This window comes from Hemitrygon akajei, chromosome 12 (genome assembly GCF_048418815.1).
Source record: "Hemitrygon akajei chromosome 12, sHemAka1.3, whole genome shotgun sequence".
NCBI lineage: Eukaryota > Metazoa > Chordata > Chondrichthyes > Myliobatiformes > Dasyatidae > Hemitrygon > Hemitrygon akajei.
Window position 1 is genome coordinate 20830617 of NC_133135.1, and position 23327 is coordinate 20853943.

Here is a 23327-nt window from a genome sequence, read left to right on the forward strand (position 1 = left end):
GGCTGCAGTGGTTCCAGAAGGTGGCTCCCTCTCCACTTTCTTGAAGTCAACTAAGAATGTTAAGGATAGGAAACAAGTGTGCTGACCATGCCTGCAATGCCAAGATCTTAAAACATAAATGATGGAGGAATTTTCTTCATAAAATACTGTGAACAGTATTCCACAATGCCTTTCTTCTACCTAGAGTAACTGATGAAATCCTATAATGGTGCTTGAAGGGATACAGTTCAAGAATATCATTCAAAAGACATCATTGTTCAGTTATTCTGAGTTTCTCCGTTATGGCTTAAAACTGGTACTAGCTTCTCAGACAACCTGGTTGGGGAAATCTAGTGACAACAGTGCAATTGAAATCCTAATTTCTATTAGCTCTTATTTTTGACCAAAGATCTTACACACTCCTAATTTTTCCCCAGTTACTCAGATTTACAAAACCACCTTCACACTTCTCAGCAGGTTAGGCAGCATCAATGGAGAAGAATAAAGAGTCAATGGGACACATTGAATATAAGGGACACATGTAGATCCCAATGAAGAGTCTTGGCCCAAAATGGCAATTCTTTATTCCTCTCCATAGATGTTGCATGTCCAGCTGAGATCCTTCAGCATTTTGTGCATATTATTTGGGATCTCTACCATCTGCACAACCTCATGTTCACATTCTTCCTTCTGGCTTAAACACGTGTTTCCCACAACCTTTTGGCCCTTATGTGGTTTGTTTAGATTGCAAAAACCTTTTAACTGAAAGCCAACCTACTCTTCCACCAAACCAATATATCTGCCATCTCATAACACCTCGATGTAGTTCATCATTGTCCAGTCCACATCTCCAAATAGTGCAATTACTAAGCAGTACCACTAGTGGTCCTGCTTGCTCAGGTCTCATTTTGCAGTTGTTTCCTATGAACCTACTGTTAGAATCAAGAAATATTTATCCATTTGATGAATAAACCATCTTCCAGCAAAGATAAGAGACACAAGAACATATTAACACTAAATGAAGGACTGATACCTTCAAGTGAGTTTAGGGAAAAATGGGAACATATTATGACAGAGTACAAAATAGGCTCCTCCAACAAATAGGACATCAATGCAGAACACATGCCTTATTTCACTTAATATATTGCCAAATACTAATGAAAATACACCAAATTTATTCACATCTCCCTACCTGGTAGAACAAATTCATTCCAGGAATCACCCCTATAAATCTATGCTGCAGACCAAAATCAGAAATAGTCCCCCAGATACGGACAAATCAAAGCCTGGCACAGTTGCAGCAAGGGTTGTTTACTCAAAACCCCTTGCAATGAAGACCAGCTAACCATTTGTCCTCCTATTTGTTTTTGTCTAACTGATTACTTACTGCATTTCATTCTCAAATTTTAAATACTATTAACTGAAAATTAAATTCTGCATCAGTCATCACCCTGACACAGTGGTGTCAAGAAAACAACCTCTCCCTCAATGTCGCAAAAACAAAGCAGCTGGTTGTGGACTACATGAGGAATGGAGACAGGCTAGCCCCTACTGACATCAATGGATCTGGGGTTGAGAGGGTGAACGGCTCAGCATACACATCACCGAGGATCTTATGTAGTCTGTATGTGCCGGCTGTGTGGCGAAAAAAGCGCAAAAGCCCCCCTTTCACCTCAGACAGTTGAAGAAGTTTGGCACGAGTCCCCAGATCCTAAGGACTTTCTACAGGGGCACAATAGAGAGCATCCTGACTGGCTACATCACTGCCTGGTATGGGAACTGTACTGTACTTTCCTCAATCACAGGACTCTGCAGAGAGTGGTATGGACAGCTCAGCACCTCTATAGATGTGATCTTCCCACTATTCAGGACATTTACAGAGACAGGTGTGTAAAAAGGGTCCAAAGGACCATTGGGGACCTGAGTCACCCCAACCACAAACTGTTCTATCTGCTACCATCTGGGAAACGGTACCACAGCATGAAAGCCAGGACCAACAGCTTCTTCCACCAGGACATCAGACTGATTTATTCACACTGACACAACTGTATTTATGCCATATTGACTGTCCATTTGTACATACTATTTATTATAAATTACTGTATATTGCACATTTAGACGGAGATGTAATGTAAAGATTTTTACTCCTCTTGTATGCAAAGAATATAAGAAAAAAAGCCAATTCAATTCAATGGTTTATATTGCCACATAAAACTCACAGGCCTCACTCTGAATGTCTAACATTTCAATATCTAATATCTATACAACTTGGTCTTTTCTCCTTGGAGCAATGGAGGATGAGAGGTGACCTGATAGAGGTGTTCAAGATAAAGAGAGGCATTGATCGTGTGGATAGTCAGAGGCTTTCCCCGCCAAGGCTGAAACAACTAGCACAAGAGGGCACAGTTTTAAGGTGCTTGGAAGCAGGTACAGAGGAGACGTCGGGGTAAGTTTTTTTTACGCAAAGAGTGGTGAGTGCGTGGAATGGGGTGCCAGCGGTAGTGGTGGAGGCAGAAATGATAGGATCTTTTAAGAGACCCCTGGATGGCTGCATGGAGCTTAGAAAAATAGAGGGCTATGGGTAAAGCCTAGGTAGTTCTAAGGTAGGGACATGTTCTGCACAGCTTTGTGGGCTGAAGGGCTTGTATTGTGCTGTAGGTTTTCTATGTTCTATATTTAGATGATCAGCTAAGATTCTTTCTACACAAGTCGTGTCCAGAGTCCTCAAAGTACCAGATAACAGTTAACTTGAACATAAACTGTTGCTGAATAAAGTCTTAGAGCATGTGGCATGATTCCACAAGGGAGTGCAGTTATTTTCAGTTTGGAATAGGGAATACACTGCGTAACTTGAATATCCTCTGACAATTTAAAGTAAACGCATGACTAACTGTCTCTCAAATGTCAACCAAATATTTTAATTACAACAGGAGCTGTTACTTTGACAATTCAATTTATTCACAGATACTTGATACCCATTTTACTGAAACTTGATACAGATATTTCACTTAGTCTGTGAATGAAGCACAAATCTCCATACTAACTTAAACACAGGAGCTCCTATAGCTGCTGGAAATCCAGAGCAACTCACAAGTCAGGCAGCATCTATAGAAAGGAATAAACAGTCAAAGTCTGAGGCTGAGACCTTTCATCAGTACTACACAGGAAAGGGCAAGAAGCCAGAATAAGATGGTGGGGTGAGAGGAGGAGTACAAGCCAGATGGATGGAGAAGGGACAATGAAGTGAGAAGCTAGGAGGAAAAGGTAAAGGGCTGAAGGAGGAATTTGATAAGTGGAGAGTGATCCATGAGAGAAAGGGAAGGAGATGAGGCACCAGGGGGAGGAGAAGAGAACAGTAAGAGACAAGCCAGAGTAGGGAATGGAAGAATGGGGGGGGGTTAGAGGCCACCCAGATTGAATATGAGGTGTTGCTCCTCCAACCTGAGAGTAGCCTCATCGTGGCAGCAGAAGAGGCCATGTACAGTTCAGAATGGGAATGTGGATTGGAATTAAAATGGTTGGTCACTGGGAAATTCTGCTCATTGTGGATGGAGTGAAGGTGTTTGACAAAGCAGATCTCCAAATTGAAGTTGGGTACAATCAATGTAGAGGAAGCCACATCAAAAACACTGGATACAGTAGACAATCCCAACAGATTCACATGTGAAGTGTTCCCTCACCTGAAAGGACTGTTTGGGGCTCTAAATGAAGGTGAGGGTGGTGGTAAATGGGCAGGTATAGCACTTTTTCTGCTTGCAGGGATAAGTGCCAGGAGGGAGATTAGTGGGAAGGTACAAATGGAAAAGGAATCATGGAGGGAACAATTTCTGCAGAAAGCGGGGCAGGGAGGGCAAAGTAAAGGTGTATTTGGTAGAAGAATCCCACTGAAGATGGCAGAAGGTGCACAGAATGATGTGCTGGATGCAAAGGCTCATGGGGTGGTAGGTGCAGACAAGAACAACTCTATCCCTGTTAAGTCAGTGGGAAGAGGGGATGAGGCCAGATGTCCAGGAAGTGGAGGAGATACAGGTGAGAGCAGCATCAATGGTGGAGGAAGGGAAAACCCATTCTTTGAAGGAGGAGGACATCTTTCATGTGCTGGAAAGGAAAGCCTCACCCAGGAGATGGATATACCGGCGACGAAGGACCTGAGAAAAGGGAATCGCATTTTTACAGGTGACAGGGTGGGAAGAGGTATATTCAAGATAGCTGTGAGAGTCAGTAGATTTATAAAGAATAGACAGTTTGTCTCTAGAGATGAAGATAGAGAGATCGAGAAAGGGAAGAGAGGTGTCAGAAATTAACAAAGTGAATTTTAAGGGCAGGGTAGAAGTTGGAGGCAAAGTTGATGAAGTTGATGAATCTGATGAGCACAGCATGGGTGCAAAAAGCAACACCAATGCAGTCAAAGTAGTGCAGAAGACCTGGGGAGCATTACCATTGAAGGCTTGGAACACAAACTATTCCACATAGCCAACAAAAAGGCAGGCAGAGCTGGGGCCCATGGCTACACCTTAGGTTAAGAGTATGTGGGAGGGGCCGGAAGAGATATTGTTGAGCGTGAGGACCAGCTCTACTGAATGGAGGAAGGTGGTGGTGGACAGGAACTGGTCAGGAGCTTTATGGAGAACTATAACCTTTATGCAAAAGCAACAATAACATAATCAAATCTTGTATAAAAACTAATGAAAATTTAACAATACCAAAATATAAATTAGAAACATATCAGATGCTAAAATGGTCAAGACTTTTAGGCCACCTTATACTTAATACTACACAAAGGAAGAAAAATGTAGGTTATGTATTGCTTTAATAGGCTGCAGAGAGGGAGAAGATGCTCAGTGAACATCTTAGATTTGAGGAGGAGGAGGAGGATGAGAGGTGATCTGATAGAGGTGTATAAGATGATGAGAGGCATTGATCGTGTGGATAGTCAATCTTTTTCCCAGGGCTGAAATGGCTATCATGAGAGGGCACAGTTTTAAGGTGCTTAGAAATGGGTACAGAGGAGATGTCAGGGGTAAGTTTTTTTTCAAACACAGAGTGGTGAGTGCGTGGAATGGGCTGCCAGTGACGGTGGTGGAGATGGATACGATTGAGTCTTTTGACATAGTGTCCAAAGTTTCAATGTCCATTTAGGAATTGGATGGCAGAGGGGAAGAAGCTGTTCTTGAATTGTTGAGTCTGTGCCTTCAGGCTTCAGTACCTCCTACCTGATGGTAACAGTGAGAAAAGGGCATGCCCTGGGTGCTGGGGGTCCTTAATAATGGACACTGCCTTTCTGGGACAACACTCCCTAAAGATATCCTGGGTACTTTGTAGGCTAGTGCCCAAGATGGAGCTGACTAGATTTAGATAGATAGATAGATAGATAGATACTTTATTCATCCCCATGGGGAAATTCAACTTTTTTTCCAATGTCCCATACACTTGTTGTAGCAAAACTAATTACATACAATACTTAACTCAGTAAAAAAATATGATATGCATCTAAATCACCATCTCAAAAAGCATTAATAATAGCTTTTAAAAAGTTCTTAAGTCCTGGCGGTAGAATTGTAAAGCCTAATGGCATTGGGGAGTATTGACCTCTTCATCCTGTCTGAGGAGCATTGCATCGATAGTAACCTGTCACTGAAACTGCTTCTCTGTCTCTGGATGGTGCTATGTAGAGGATGTTCAGAGTTATCCATAATTGACCGTAGCCTACTCAGCGCCCTTCGCTCAGCTACCGATGTTAAACTCTCCAGTACTTTGCCCACGACAGAGCCCGCCTTCCTTACCAGCTTATTAAGACGTGAGGCGTCCCTCTTCTTAATACTTCCTCCCCAACACGCCACCACAAAGAAGAGGGCGCTCTCCACAACTGACCTATAGAACATCTTCAGCATCTCACTACAGACATTGAATGACGCCAACCTTCTTAGGAAGTACATTCGACTCTGTGCCTTCCTGCACAAGGCATCTGTGTTGGCAGTCCAGTCAAGCTTCTCGTCTAACTGTACTCCCAGATACTTGTAGGTCTTAACCTGCTCCACACATTCTCCATTAATGATCACTGGCTCCATATGAGGCCTAGATCTCCTAAAGTCCACCACCATCTCCTTGGTCTTGGTGATATTGAGACGCAGGTAGTTTGAGTTGCACCATATCACAAAGTCCTGTATCAGTTTCCTATACTCCTCCTCCTGTCCATTCCTGACACACCCCACTATGGCCGTGTCATCAGCGAACTTCTGCACATGGCAGGACTCTGAGTTATATTGGAAGTCTGATGTGTACAGATTTACAACCTTCTGCAGCTTCTTTTGGTCCGATGCAGTAGCCCTTCCATACCAGACAGTGATGCAGCCTGTCAGAATGCTCTCCACTGTACAACTATAGAAGTTTTTGAGTATATTTGTTGACATGCCAAACCTCTTCAAACTCCTAATAAAGTATAGCCACTATCTTGCCTTCTTTATGACTACATCAATACGTTGAGACCAAGTTGGATCCTCAGAGATCTTGACACCCAGGAACTTGAAGCTGCTCACTCTCTCCACTTCTATAAGGATTGGGTATGTGCTCCTTCGTCTTACCCATCCTGAAGTCCACAATCAGGTCTTTCGTCTTACTGACATTGAGTGCCAGGCTGCTGCTGTGGCACCAGTCCACTAGTTGTCATATCTCACTCCTGTATGCCCTCTTGTCACCACCTCAGATTCTACCAACAATGGTTGTATCGTCAGCAAATTAGTAGATGGTATTTGAGCTATGCCTAACCACACAGTCATTGGTACATGGAGCTTAGAAAAATAGAGGGCTATGGGTAACCCAAGGTAATTTTTAAAGCAAGTACATGTTTGGCACAGCATCGTGGGCCAAAGGGCCTGCATTGTGCTGTAGGTTCTCTGTGTTTCTATGAACATCACTGGCTGGCATTCAGTTTTACACATTTTTCAATCATTGATTTGTCTTTGTCATGGGTATTCAAACTATAGCTAATGAGCCAAATGTGATCCTTGAGAGCCTTAAGATTTGATGGTGTGACCTATGAAATTGTACAAATTATTTAACTCCACTTGTATTTGGTTTATCTTCCGATTTGAATACTACAGAACAGAAGCAAATCCTCTGGCACACAGAGTCCATTATTCTGCCTAGTCTCATTGACCTGATTCTGCACCATCCATGTAATTATCAAAACTTGTCTTCAATATTGTATTCAAATCCACCACTTCACCTGGCAGCACTTTCTATAGTCTCACCACCCTCTGAGTGAAGTTCCCCTTAAATATCTCAGCTTTCACCCTTAAACAGTGATGCTGAGTTTTACTCTCACCCAAACTCAGTGAGGAAAAAAAGCTTGCCTGCATTTAGCCTATCTACATCCCTCATAATTTTGTATACCTCTATCAAATCTCCCCTTACAAGGTATAGGAACAGAATTAGGTCATTTGGCTCATCGAGTCTGCTCTGCAGGCTCCTATGTTACATAAAATGAAATCCTAACCTAATTGATCTTTGCCTATATCTCAAGTCCTCAAGTTCCGGCAACAACCTTGTAAATTTTCGCTGTACTCTTTCAATCATGTTGCTATCTTTCTTATAGGTAGGTGACCAGAGTTTTAAAAATTAATATACATAATGATACAATTTACAGGTGAATTGATGCACCAGGATCATTGACTTCCATGCATAGAGTGTATGTACATTAATAACAATCTCCATATCTGCAACTTTCAGGGTAAGTAATTGATCTTCTATGACAAAAGAATCTCAACGGTTACAGTAGAGAATAAAATCATTATGCCTCCATATCTTCTCCCACCTTTGTCCATTACCCTGCTAATTCTTCTCTTTCACCACAATTGAAAGTGTCTTATTTACTACCCCTAACAGTGCATCCAGGGCACTAAAAAATGGAAGCTGAAAACAGCTTTTGTTCATTTCGTGTATGGTTCTTTTGTCAATCATCTTCATTCCCCTAGTGATCAATTTTGCCAACAACAGGAATCATTTCTATTTATACCATTGCTTTTCTTTGCAAGGGCTCCAAGTAACTGGTGGCTCATGTTAGACTCAAAGTTTCACTGATTTTTCATCCCTTCCAGCCTTCAAAGTTATCTGCAGACTTCCAGCCAACAGAAGTACTTTGATTCCATTGTCTAATGCATTTGCTCTTATGATCACTGTTTAGAATTTCAGGTATTTTCTGCTTAAACTTCAGCACAATTCTACACATTTATTTCCTTAAGACATTGTTACCCAACGGCAAAGGACATAAATTGCTTATATCATAATTGCAACATAAAGTTGTATTAACTTAAATTTCTATGAGATGCCTTGGTTCATTTCTGTGCCTTTAAAGTTTATATATAATCTTAAAGGCAGAAAGATACCAAGGCATCGCATAGAAATTCATTCTCTCCCCCCTCCCTTTCTCCATATTTCTCTATGTATCTATCAATGTGTGCTTCTAATGCAAATAGTAATACAAAACTTTAAAATTTAATAAAAACCACTAATGTTTGAAGTGGTAACATATTTGCTGAAACATCCATTCTTAACCTTTCATGATTGCTGTTAACATCTCTAGAACTGCTCTTTGCTAGTGTTCAACATCATTGTAAAACAAAATTATGAGATTTTTTTTATTTCTTCCATACTTCGTCAGAAATCTAACAGCTACTCTTAATACACGAGTTGTGAATCAAATTTTTTAAGACAATCACTGGCTTGTTTAGGAAATATTCAATCTGAAAATAAGTATGAAGTCAGTCAGTTGAACTGTCTTTTAAGGAGAAAGAAAATATGAAACAAGGCACATGGAGTTACAGAAAATAAACAGAAATACAAGAGAATCAATGATAGTTTCAAAGGTGGAGGGAACTGAAAGAAAAGCAAAAGGAAGAAAACAGAACAAATTTAAAACAGAAAGACAAAGATAAACAGAAATCTAAAGACAGTTAATAATGCTGAGTTTACAATTCTATGCTGAGCTGGATCATGAAGTATATGCACCCTTGTCATTGATCTGGGAGTAATGTTCAAAATTTGGTTAGATTTTATCTCTGGATGAAGGATTGGAGAATTACAAAATGCTTCAGTGGAGAAGGACATCATTCGATCTATCACATGCTGTGTCACCTCTCTGAAAGAGCCATCTCATTATACTACTCCATGTTCTGCAAACATTTCAATTTATAAACAATAAGTGTGGAAATATTGCTTTCATGTCACCTCTGGCTCTTTGGCCAATTATCTGCCTTTTAGTTATTCTATCAAAACATTACATGATTCCGATGATCAATTAGAATCACAGAATCAGAGAAATGCACAACACAGAAAGCAACGGCCCACCTTGTCCATACTGACCACAAAGTTTATCTAAACTAATCCTATTTTCCCTCATTAGGCCTGTATCCCTCTATTCCTTTCCAATCCAAGTACCTGTCCAATGTGTTAAATGTTGTAATGTTATCTGCCTTGTTCCAAATACTCACCAGCCCACGTGGAAAAACTTAGATCTCCTTTAAATATCTCCATTGTAGCCCATAGTTTTGGATTCCCCTGGTCTAGAAATAAGACTACCTCTCACTTCATAATTGTGTAAACATCTGTAAATCATCCTTTCAGCCTTCTGCATTTCAGTCTGGGTCTATTGTTACTATCCGATCTCTCATACTTAAAAGCCCTCTGTTCCAGTCAACATCCCCATGAATCTTTGCTATACTCTGTTGCTACCACATCCTTTCTGTAGTGTATATTTGTAGTAGTGTGTATTTGAAGAACTGTACACACTACTCCAAAAGTGGTCTAACCAGTGTTCTGTAAGCTGCAATTTACATCTCAACTGTTGTGCTCAGTACTTCAGTATATAACGGCAAGCATTCCAAATGTGATGTTTCACTACCTATCCATCTGTGACACAACTTCCACAGAGCTATGGCTTCTATGTATTTCAACATCCCTAAGGTCCATGCCATTTACTTATATAAGTACTAACTTACAGAATTTGATCATCCAAAATGCACCAAATTAAATTGCAAATGTCACCACTCTGGCTAATATTCCTGCTGAATCTTTAAATAACCTTCATCATTATCTACAACTCCACCACTTTTTGTGTCATCTACACACCAGTCATACCCCTACATTATCATCCAGGTTGTTTCTCAAATTCTCCATTAAATTGATTGTTGTTTTCATTTTACTTTTCCAAGCAATTAATTCTGCCCTAATGAATTTATCTCATAGCTTGCCCATCCCTGACATTGGCTACTTGTGTTACCATCCAATTTATTTATACATTCCGATTTCCATTTTTCAGTCTCTTCCTTGCTCCTTTGCTATTCAGAACGGTTTTCTGTTGAATTATGAACTTGGCATTTATAACAGTCCTCCCTTTTATTCCAATTTTCCCTTTTTTGTTTTATTTTGTGTTCTATAGCTTTTGTCATTTAGAGAACAAAATTGTTATTCCCTCAAAGTAGCAGTGAAATGCAGTGATTCAACAAGTGCAATGCAAAAAGAATACTGATTATGTAAATATAAGGTCTGGTTGCAAGAAGCTGCCATTGTATTTAATATCAGTGGACAGCAAATTCCACTGCAGTTAACAACTTACAGTATACAATGAATTTCTACTGCAAAAAGTAAATTATTCATAATACTAAGTATTTTGTATAAAATACCAATATTGTTTTCCGCAGTCCTGGTAAATATTTTATACAATACTGAACGTCACGCTACAAAAAATAGTGATACATTAGCAAGTGCCAACTGGAAAAGGTTTCTTTTACCTGCCAATGATCGTCCAAATCTTTAACCTGCTGCCCAAGTTCTTTAATACTCATTAATGCCTCTGCTTCCCTTAGTTTTGCTCCAATAAGCTCCTCTTGCAATCTGGCCACGTTGTTCTCATCAGGCAAGGAGCTGTTTCTCTGTTATTGTAAATGGTTCAAAGATTAAAAGTTCAATGTTATGTCAGAACTTCGTCAAAGAAAAATAGCAGGAGACAAAGAATGCAGGTCTATGGATTAAATCAGATAGATGGTCTGACAAAATAGACGTTTACAAGATTAACACAATTGTATAACTGGTCTGATAATCTGAGTATTTCTTTATATTAGTACTCATATTATAGACATAAAGTGCAAACTGGCACTAATTGGCATTCCAACTCAAGGAAGATGGAGAATATTTGATGATTACAATATTATTCTAAGGTCAGGATTAAAACGTAATACTGGAGTCAAACAGATACTGAGAAAAGCTATTTGACTTGAAATGTTAACTCTTTTTACAGAGACACTGCTTGACTTTCAGAGATACGATGTTGTGTCTGCACTAGAACGGTTAATGACAAAATCCAGACATGAAAAGCTAATTTACAAGGTAAACAAACCTATTTTCTTTCACAAAGTTACTATCTACTACTCACCTGATCAATGCTATTCATAGCCAAAATCAGAACACAGCAATTGTTTTCAAACCCATTCTTTTGCTGAATGGTGCTACACATCAGCATTTCAATATATTATTCTTCCCATACACTGGTATGCATGCTTAGTCAAATCATGCAAGAAACACTGGCTCACTGAAGGACGAGCAAAGTTTGTCAAACAACATTTTGCTTTCTACAAAGTTGTTTTTCAATGTACTATGCTGTCAGAATTTAGTATATGCGTCATAAATTGCAAGATTTGCCAAATACTGCACAATGCATTGAAGTCAAATGACTAGCGTGGGAGGAAAGTGGAGCATCTGGAAAAAACCCACGCAGTCACAGAGAAAATATACAAACCCCTGACAGACAAAGGAGGAAATTGAAACCGGGTCACTGACGTTGTAATAGCGTTATGTTAAATGATACGCTACCATGCAGCAAAATATTAAACAAGCCTTGTAAAAGAAGACATGATTTTCCTAACAGGCAGTGAAGAGGAAATCTGGCATGGTCATGTTAAAGTGCAATGGAAAGAAAAGAAAACCTCCAGAAAAACATTGTACGTTGAAGGAAGAAAAATAAATTAGCATTAAATGCATTATCATTTCCACAAAATAGAAACACTATTTAAGCTCTGAGCTAGAAATCAAAATCAGATTTAATATCACTGGCATACATCATGAAATTTGTTATTAGGAGTACAATACAACACATAATAAAAATAGTTATAAATTACAGTAAGAAATATATATTACAATTAAGAAAGTAGACAAAAAGAGCAAAACAATATGATGTAGTGTTCAGAGGTTTAATGTCCACTCCAAAATCTGATGGCGGAGGGGGAAAAGCTGTTCCTGAAATGTTTAGTGTATCCTCAGGCTTCTGTACGTCCTCCTTGAATGTGATGAGGGCATGTCCTGGGTGATGGACGCTGCCTTCTTGAAGCACTGCCTTGTGAAGATGTCCTTGAAGCTGGGCAGGTTGGGGCCCATGATGAAGCTAACTGAATTTACAACTTTCTGCAGCTTTTCTGATCCTGTGTAATGCCATCCCCACCCTATACCAGACAGTGAAGCAATCAGTCAGAATGCTCTTCACAGTAAACCTGTAGAAATTTACAAAGAGTCTTCGGTGACATACTAAATCTCCTCTAACTCCTAATGAAAAAGAGGCACTGTCGTGCCTTCTTTGTAATTGCAGCAATATGTTGGAACAGGATCAATCTTCAGAGATATTAATATCCAGGAACCTGAAACTACTCACCTGTTCCACTGCTGATCCCTCAGTGAGAACTTGTGTGTGTCCTCAACTTCCCCGTCCTCAAGTCCACAATCAATCCCTTAGTCTAACTGATGATAACTGCAAGGTTGTTAGGGCAACACTGCTCAACCAGCTGATCTATCTTGTTCCTGTATGCCTTCTCACACCATGTGAAATTCTACCAGTAATAGTTGTGTCATTGGCAAATTTACAGATGGCATTTGAGTTGTGCCTGGCCACACAGTCGTGGGTGTAGAAAGAGTGCAGTGGGCTCAGCACACATCTTAAGGTGCACCACTGTTGACTGTCAGCGAGGAGATGATATTTCTGATCCACACAGATTGTTTCTAAGGATGTACAGAGGCCTGTGTTTGATGCTGAGCTACAATTAATAACCAGCAGCCTGACATAGGTATTACTGTTGTTGGGATGAACCCAGGTTGAGTGGAAAGCCAGTAAGATTGCATCCCCTGTAGACCTATGGAGATGATAGGCAAACTGCAGCAGATCCAGGTCCCTACTTAGGCAAGAGTTGATTCTGGCCATGACCAATCTCTCAAAGCATTTCATCACAGTAGGTGAGAGTGCCACTGGATGACAGACATTGAGGCAGCTCACCCTGCTCTTCCTGGGCACTAACATAATTGACACCCTTTTGAAACAAGTGGGAACCTCTGACTGCAGCAGTGAGAGATTGAGGATGTCCCTGAACGTTCCCACCAGTTGGTTGACATAGGTTTTCAATGCCCGACCAGGTTCACTCTCTTGAAAGATGTTCTGACTTCAGCCTCGAAGACAGAGAACACAGGGTCACTAGATGCTGCAATGATTCTCACAGGTGTATTTTTATTCTCCCTTTCAAATCATGCAAAAACAAACATTGAACATATGTAACAAGTAAGCTATTGATTCTTTTGTTTTAATGTTCAAAGTCAAAAGAACACCAAAAGGTATACAGTTCACTCAGGGGTGTTATAGTTCAGTACAGAAATTATTTTAGTATGCCAATATATTATGAAAACAATACTCCTTAATGTTGCCAGACATCAAATAGCCATGGAACCTAAAGTTTGTCTTTATTAATCTATTTCTTTTAGTCCTTTTCTCCTTATCCCAACAGATTCTTACATTTCATTAACAAACTTAGATGACAAATTTAGAGCTAGATAGCAAACTATTCCCTTCAGATCATCTGACTCCTTTTGCTATGATTAGATGATGCATGTCAGTCTGTGTTTTGTGTTAACCTTTCACCAATAGCTTTATCCACTTTTATCTATAAGATAAAGCTTCTTGAAAATAATAAGTGGCATAATTAAATGCAGCTTTGCATTGCTCCGTTTGATTGAAAAAACTTAAGTTAAAACACTTTCATGTCCAAATGGAAAACACTGGAATTTTAACAATAAAGAATGTGATGAATGAGAATGGAAGTTTTAGTTGACTAAACTATAAATGCAAGTCAAATTATGTCACATACCTTTTCTATCTCCAGGATTTTGTCCTGCATCTCTTTAAGTGCACATTGTGACTCTGCTTCTCTTAATCTTGCCTGTACGAGCTCAGTCTCCAATTGCAGAACAAAATCCTCACTGTACCGTGGATTACATTTATGCTAGAAAAGAAAACAGCATTTATAAAAAGGTACTTCAGTATCAATTTCCGAAAATCATTAAATAGAGAAGTTTTTTAACCCAAGGGATTTACATTATGAAATGCTTGGGAAGTAGAGTTAACCTGATTTACTCTTGCAAAAGCTTTGGTCAGAGCTTTAAAATCCAGCTTTATTTTACAGTATTGGAAATTAAGATGTATTAATGAAAAACTCAGTAAACACTGTATATATCAAGTTCAACTTCAAGACAATTGTCATTTGACTATACATATATGCAACCAAACGAAACAACGTTCCTCTGGTAAACCCACGAAACATATGTCACACACAGCACATAAAACATTACCACAAATAAGTTAATAAAATATAATTCAAAGTGCATGGAGTGCATATATCAAATGATTTAAGGAAAATCCATGCAATCGATTGGATTTTTCAAATTTAGGATCTTGATCTCAATGCACAAAATATACATTCCACTAATGTACATTCTGTGTATTCCAATAAACTGCCAGCATCTTTTTCTAGATATATATTTCACATTTTTAAGATTGTCCTTTTGAGATGTTTATCCTCACACAGAATTCATCAGATTTACAAAATCTGCAAACAACTATTTATACTATTTACCATTGCAATAAATGCAGATCTTACAACCCTTGAACTCCCAATATAGCTTTAGCTTTATACTCAATGCTCAGGCACACCACAGTGGCGTGTGCACAAGATATGCAATATAGATGTAAATCCAATTGAAGCAGCAACAAAGATTTAACACAAAGAGCATTTGAAAGGAAGACATTGCTCATAAATTCCTAATCAGACATAAAATCTAAGCTTTGATGGTTTGGCTTAACTAGAATTTATGCGGCACAATTCAGATTCGGTAAACAACCACTTTCTAAGCACAAGCTTTAATATTACTTGTAGTTTGGTAAATAAAGGCATTGCAATCAAAACAAATATTTTGTATGTACACATTTACACACAAAATTTCCTTCCATCAACACATATTAGCAGCTTTCTAATTTACACCCTAGAGGGTATCGATAATGAACCTTTTTTTAGTCCCATTATACACGGTCATCACAGATAGTTGAAACAAATGTTATAGGATCAAAGATTCCAATAACTCTCAATGTTTTAAACGCGTGTCCATCCATCAGCAGCCAAAACTAATTAAATTGGAACAAAAAAATCTCTTGTTGCAAGAATTAAGCTCCTTTAAACAGGTTATATCAATTTCCATCACAAAAAAATTCATTTTATTTCCTGATTATCAATAAAATATTGCTTTTGAGATGTTTGTTCAATTGTACTTAAGATTTGATGCAGTATTTCACATTCAAATATGCATCTGCATTGTCTGGAGACTGGACATACAGTACAAGATAGGATGGGAAAAGTGGAGTTGATTTGGAGTTTAGCCATGATGGTACTGGATAGTTCATGGTCAACAGCTGCTACATGAACTTGTGTTCCAGTTTGATTTCCCCAAACAGTACTTAAGATAATCCACTATACAAAAACAATGAGTTATTTCTTCCTAGAATAATAAAAGCACATTTGGTATTTGATTCTGTCAAATTTTGTTTCAAAGAAGTCAATTCAATATATGGTGGAATACATATGATATTTTAAGCAAAAACCCTGTTCTACATCTGCCTTGAATTATATTTTGCTTCTGCTCAAGCATACAATTTAATAAAATGCAGAATGTACACAAATATGAAATAATAATAAATTAAACCTTTTGGCATATAAAACAGGATATTGCATAAATATATAATTGAAAATAAGTCACCTCAACACTCATTTTGTTATATTTGTTGGCCACATCATTTTTCAAATAATAATTGTAAATGTGCAGAAATACAACATCTATAACTAAACAAAAGGTCCCAGCTTCAGCTGTTATGAAAAACAGCACCGATGTCATTGGAGCCCGAGAATAAAGTACATCCTTTGATTAACGTTCTACAATCCACAATGAAATGAAAACAGTCAACAATACACAGTAATACAGAAAATTTACATCATGGAAATAAGCCATTAAATGGTACTCCTGAAATTGCACAAACAAATCATGATGCTTTTGCAGAAAAATGTTCTTACAAAATCACAGGAAATGCATTAAACAAGTTTTTTTTAAAGAAGAAAGCCAAACTCTGTCTAGTATGGTATACACCTTCATTAGAAAGCTCTCTTCAGACCATCAATTTTTCCTTCAAACTTGTACCACACAAATTATGTATATTTTAAGTGACACTAAATTGTACTATATGGAATTTAACAACGTAAAACTAATGCACAAATGCTCACTTTCACTTGCTGGAGAGTCAACATTCATTATGCTAATTTATGAAAATGCTCTTCCTATACAATGGTTCGTGCTGTATTCCCTCATTATATAACGAGGTTAGCCTCCATCAGTCCCACTCCAACACACACACACACACACACACACACACACACACACACAATTTCCCTGTAAACCTACAACTTACTCTCATTCACATGGTCATCAATCCCCCTCTGCTGTTCACCAGTGAGGTGGTGTAATTAATCAGTCATCACATCTTGGAGCTGTGAGAAACCAGCAGACCTGACAAATGCACAGGCTCACAGGAACAAAGTGCAAACTCCAAACGGGTAGTATCGGGTTAGGATCAAACCTGGATCTTAGGAGTTATGAGTGCTAACTGCTGCACTATCACATAGAATAGCCCTTAACTCGGCCGTGGAGTGATCGGGGTACCGTCATGACAGTGTTTCCGTAGCAAGCTATTCTTGTGTTTACGAAACTCGACGCTCAACCCGGCTTGGATTCGAACTCAAGAACCTTCACTCCGGAGTCTGGCGCTGATATTGTTGTGCTACTAAGCAGGGCGTACTATCATATAGCTGAAGATATTTTCCAAAAAAAATGCTGTCTTATTTAACTCTCAAAGTTCTGATACATCTTCTGCTTTAGAAAATTATTCACGTATATGTTCATTCCCAGTAATGGCAGTACCTTGTTGATCAGCCTCCTATGTTCAACTTCCTAAAAACAATGCACCATGAAGCTTAATCTATAGCAAGTCCCTCATCATACCACTACTAACTCATTCTAGCTTCTGGTTCATTTAGGCTCTGATTTTAAAATCTCAATGCTTTTCAGATGACCTCACTCCCTCCACATCTCAGTAACAACATCCATTTATAATTCAAGACAATGCAGCATCTGGTAACTAAGGCCTCACTGCACAACACAATTTCAAGTTGTCACTCAAAACACCAGTGAAACCTGCACCTAAATAATAAGGGAATACAAAATATGCAAAGCAGCAAAAGATTGGGAGGGCAGTTCATGTATCAACATTCTGAAGTGTTGAAATTAAACATTTAGTGAGCTCACTAAAGTTACAAGGGAATTCCAGCAACGTACAAGTAAATGTTTGCAGAATCACCAAGGCAGTTTGAAATATAGGTAACTGGGCCCATTAGCAAATCCAGCAGTAAAATTCGAATGTCCCTTTTGGTCTTACAATTAGGTTGAATATACCCAGAAAATCAGCTGTGATGGTAAATTCAATTGAAAGGACAGCTGTAATAATGTTAGCAGCCACTGATATCAATATTCATTTAAATATATAAATAAGAATATTGGTGTGTCTCTGAATGAAGGGATCTTGCAATTAAACTGTGCACCAATTGCTTACTTCTGTCTATGAAATTTTTATAAAAGGCTATAAGAAACAACTCTTCCTCAGGAACCAAGCCAGCAACTGCTGTCATGTACAGAAATATTGCAAAATGATTTTCCATCATCCAACTTTTCATGACCATTGGATTATTTTGCCAGATTTATTTTGATCATTTATTAATGTCCTGCTTTTAAATATATTATTTCTTATGCAGATTTTGCCAAAGTTAAATAAATCACAAACAGTATAAATTCAATCCCACAATCAACTATCTCATTCAGTTATGCTGTTGTAAACTTCAACTGATAATTTCCATCTTATAGTCTCTGGCTCCCTATGTTAAAATTTTAAACAACTTTGAAAATTGCAAGAATCCTCCATAATTTCTGAACGCAAGTGTTCACATGCTGATCCAGATCTGTAATTGACTGCTGGGATATAAACTATAGATTACGGATTTTATGCTAAACCACAAATTGAGAGAAACTCTAATCTATCTTGAGTACAGAACCTGAAAAACAAAATGACCTAGGAAGAAAAGGGAAAAATAAAGTGCAAAGCATTCTGTCCATTTACTGAACAAACACAAAAATAATGTGCTGAACATGAGACAAGATGGCATGAACAATAAAGGTGCAAATAAAGCAATGAAGAACAGGAAATAGATGATGCTGCCAGCCTCCTTACCCGTTGCTCTTGGAGTTCCCTGAAGGCATTCTGAGCTTTCTCCAGCTTAGCACTAGCCTCATCACTCTGCTGTTTAATGGTGGCCAGCTCCCGTTTAATGAGGTAGTTTTCCTCTGCCTCTTGTGCCCTTGTCACTTGTCCCTTAGGACACAATTGTGCAGGGAATAAGGATTGGTGTGGGGGAGTAGTGAAAAGTTTTTTGAATTTACATTGGTTGATTAGTAATACATCCCAGAGGACAAACATTAGATTTTATTGTTTGAAGATTTTTGCCTAATGATACTGTTTAGCAATGTAAAGCACTTACCAAATTTTCTACATGCAATTCTGCTAACATACATGTGGTAAGAATTAATGGCCTTGATTGAATTAGAAAACTTAGAGTTAGTGAGGAGTTGAACATGCATTACAATTATAAACACTCCTTCATGTAGATTACATATTTTCTTTTAAACTTAAGAATGTGCATCTGGAATGGTCATTCATTAAAGTGTTTACTGGTTTCACGTAAAATTTTAATTTAAAGAGGATAGTGATTTCATTATGATTACGCTTCTTTTCCCTTCACTATCAATTATTTGAAAAAATATTGTAAAGTAACAATAATTTAATTAAACAATTTTTTAAAGCAACCTTTTTCCAGAAACACACATCATTACATAAAAATTGTGGGCAAAAAACAGGAAGAAACGGTAAACAAAAGTATAAGATGACAGTTTCTCTCAAGGGATGCAGTATTGATCCATTTTATAAAATATGGATAGGATGATAAACTGTACCTGAATCAATCTATCTGCCAAAGAAGCACTTTCCTATAAAGGAAAAATCCAGACAGATATAAGAGAAAGATTGGAAAACAATGAACATAAAAGAAACTTTGATAAAAAAAACTGTAAAACCTGGCAGGAGAGAAACTGCATGAAAATTATGGAAGGTGTTGTCACTTTTACTCCTCAAAACAGCCTTTTCTGCCACTAAAACAGTTCAGATGTCATATTATATGTGCTGAAAGGAGATGAATAGTGAGTAAGAACTTGCACCACTTCACGATTTAGCAAAGCACAGAGGTGTTACACTAAGAGACTAAAGAACTGAAATTTGCAAAGCAAAAAGCTAGAAATTGTCTATTGTGTCATACACAGGGCCACATTCCAGTTTGTGCCACTAGATATATAATTAATAAGAAGCCATGCTATTGTTAGGGGTTTTTAGAAAATGTATACTTCAAAAAATTATAATTGAAGTTTACAGAATGTTAAAGTTTTGTCATATTTTTTATTGCCTCAAGAGTTTAAATTGTTCTAATTAACTCTCAGACGACTGCACGTTAGTACTCACATTAGTGCTCCATTTTCCAATGCAGCTTATAAAACTAACCAAAGCAAAGAAGCATTCAGCTGAACACAACCATCATGCTGCTGTTTAGAGAAATGTCTTTTTTTAAACTTGTATTTAACTAAACTTCAATTCAACCAAAAAATGCAAACAAAATGTCAACACTACTATTTCAATGCATTCAACTTGAACAGACCTTATAATGCAGTAAAATACCATAAATCAACTTAATACTATAAAATCAATGGCATTTAAAAGAATGACTTGCAGAATAGAACTTTAAAAGTTAGAAATATATAGGTTTTGCGTAATATTTTAGTAAAGTTAGAAAAATTAAAGAAGGTAATGCAGAATGAATTTAAGGGTAGATTTGGATGCACAACTTAAAATTTATTGTGCAGACTATAATTCAACAAGCATAATTATATTCTAATAGCAACCAAGAAGCAGAGTACAATTATTCAGACCAAAGCTAACATTTCACAATAAAGAATAACAAATCACACCTCTCATGAAAAGGACTCTCATGCAGTTATCTAATACAAGTAAAATAGTAAATTTGTTTATTACTGAACATTGTTCTGCATGCCATCCATGCAAATCATTTCATCACATACGCTGCATTCGAACTGTCTCTCATTTCCTCAGTAACAAAGTTCTGGGTCTGCGATTTATGGGTTGGACAGTAGTTCAATTGGACTCTTTCAATTTTATGTTTTTGCATTCTGTTTTCGATAGTTCTTTCTTGTTGCCATTTGCATGATTTGTTTAGTTGTGTGTGTGTGTGTGTGTGTGTGCGCGCGCGCGCACGTGTGATACTGATGTTCTTCTTTCCGTTTGCTTTTTTGCTCGTGGCAAGTTGATTTTTTTGATGACGTTTGCGAAATTTGTTTTTTTTTGTATGTGGGGGGAGAGGGTGTTGATGTTTTTCCTTGAATTGCTTCCAAGGTTTTTTTTGTTTTGTTTCTGTCTGAAGAAGATGAATCTCAAAGTTGTATACTGTATACATACTTTGATAATAAATGTACCTTGAACATCAGCGTATTGAGTGATGAAATGACCTGATGGATAGCATGCAAAACAGTTTTCACTGTACAATACTGTAAAACGGTACAACAGTTTTCACATGTGACAATAACAAACTAATTTTCCATTTATCAAATGAGACTGTTTTATTTTAGTTAAGGATGATGCTACACCAAATCGCAAAAAATAAATTTCACCTGGAAATTTTTTTTTAAGTGAAGCACATTTATTAATTTCCTATATATGCTTAATGGAACACAAAAATCAGGATAAGAGCTCACCAAGGGTTTGTTATTAAATTCTCCGTTTTTTAATATTCAATTCTGGCAGGGAAGCTCAGTATTTTACTATGCATTGTACAAATGTAGTACATAATTTTGTACCAACAGTGAACAAATGAATCCTTGTTAAAGATGTAATAGTTTAAAAATGTAGGTATTAAATCCATACCAGTGGCATATTTAACCAGTGCTGAAAATTCAAAATGCTCAAACCAAATAAGAATTTGGAAAAGGTGCTCAGAGCACACTAAGCCTACTAATTCAAATTATTTGTTTCAAATTGATAGTGGATAAAAACTCTTACAATTTTTTTGTTGAAAATTGATTAAAAATTATGATTTTTAGACAGAACAGAAAGAGACCAAGTCAATTTAATATGAACAAATAATATCAGTCAAAACGAAATGGCAGAGTAGCCCCATTAGCAATTTCAATATAAGTTGAATGAATTTCTGATACTGGTTGGCCACATAAGCAAAAATCAGGAGAAGCCACCAGCAAGATTCATTAAAGTGTTTTCTCCTTACTTATTCATGTACAACATGATGAATTGATAGAAGGATTAAAAGATGAGTAAAAAGCAGGGGTGCCCAACCTTTTTTATGTCATGGACCAATACCATTAAGCAAGGAATCCCTAGACCCTACGTTGGGAACCCTTGGTTAAAAAAAGTGACTCAAAAAAGGACATTGGAATGATAACTCTGATAAGTAGTATGTCCCATAATTTATGCCCATAACTTGTGCCCATAATTTACTCTGTGAAGAACTGAGCAGGATGAAAGCAGAGATTTGCAGAAAAATTGTCATGAATCCCCAGTTTATCCAATGCATCTTTGCTTTCAATATCAAGCAAGCCATCGAGAAATAATGTCAGATTAATAAGAGCTAAACCTGTAATTCAACCTTTCATGTCTTGAGTACTAACGCTGTCCCCACTCCCTTACCCACAAAATCAACAAACAGTTAGAAATAAAGGCTCCCAGTAGACCTGCCAAACATTGAGCTGTCAAATATGGAATCTGCATTTACAAGCCCCAAAATATCATCCTTTTTCCTGGACAGATTGGAGTAGTGTTATCTGTATAGCATGTACTATTTTCCTCCATACATTTCAAAAGAATAGCAGATTGTTTCCATCATACTTTTATTGAATCCTCAGTCACATGTCCTTCTGTGCTAGGTGTTAATATGTCATTGAGCCAAGCACTGTTAGTAAAGAAGCCAGACTATTTTATTAGACGACCATCCTTGATCAGAGAAGTAAGTGAAACACCTTCGTAAATCAAGTAACATTTACTTGAAATAACACAGTAATTTAGGTTTTTGTAATTAAAATTTTATAACTTAATTTAATAGCACTCACCTTCTCCAATGTTTCAATGCGTTGCTTCAGCAATCGATTTTCTGTGCGTAACCTCTACAAGCAGGAAGAAATACTGCATAACTTTTCTTTTTTAAAAATATAAATCAATCACGTTGAAAAGCTCCAGATTAAAGTAGTCGCCGAAAGGGTACCATTTCTATTTTTAAACCTATCATTGTTCTTTTATCTATTTGAAAATGTGATAACTTTTGATTAAGGAGTTAAGTAGGCTTTCAGCAACATCTACAAGGGAAGTACTTACAAAAGGCTGCAAGAGAAAGCCTAACCTCAGTACTGGGAACATTAATGGAGGGGATTCTGAAGGCATTTGGAAAGGCAAAGACTGATTATGGACAGCATGGTTTTGTGCATGGAAAACAATGTTTCACAAATTTGACTGAATCCATTGAAGAAGTGACCAAGGGCAGGTGGCAGACAACTACATGGATCCAAGTTGAACCAGTCAATTAGATACAAAATTAGTTTGGTAGCAGGAGGGAGAGAGTAGTAGAAGGAATCTTATTTCATATTGGAGAACAGTGACCAGTGGTGGGCGACATCAATCAGTGCTGTGTTCCCCATTGCTTATCATATATATTAATGATTTGGATCTGAAAGTAGATGGTACAATTAGCAAGTTCGTTCATTCAACACAC

General features: G+C 37.6%; 1 protein-coding gene across 5 annotated transcripts in view; it reads right to left on the reverse strand.

Moving 5' to 3' along the window:
* LOC140736770 (ecotropic viral integration site 5 protein homolog) overlaps positions 1 to 23327 on the reverse strand; it is a 270604-nt gene that overhangs the window by 113825 nt on the left and 133452 nt on the right. For 3 of the 5 annotated variants that reach the window (XM_073062678.1, XM_073062679.1, XM_073062682.1), the window contains 5 exons: positions 22672 to 22725; positions 19444 to 19476; positions 18665 to 18805; positions 14154 to 14288; positions 10767 to 10907 (listed from right to left, as the gene is read on the reverse strand). In XM_073062678.1, the coding sequence (XP_072918779.1) occupies positions 10767 to 10907; positions 14154 to 14288; positions 18665 to 18805; positions 19444 to 19476; positions 22672 to 22725 (504 nt within the window). The remainder of the gene's footprint in view (positions 1 to 10766; positions 10908 to 14153; positions 14289 to 18664; positions 18806 to 19443; positions 19477 to 22671; positions 22726 to 23327) is intronic. The other 2 variants (XM_073062680.1, XM_073062681.1) reach the window with 2 other exon arrangements.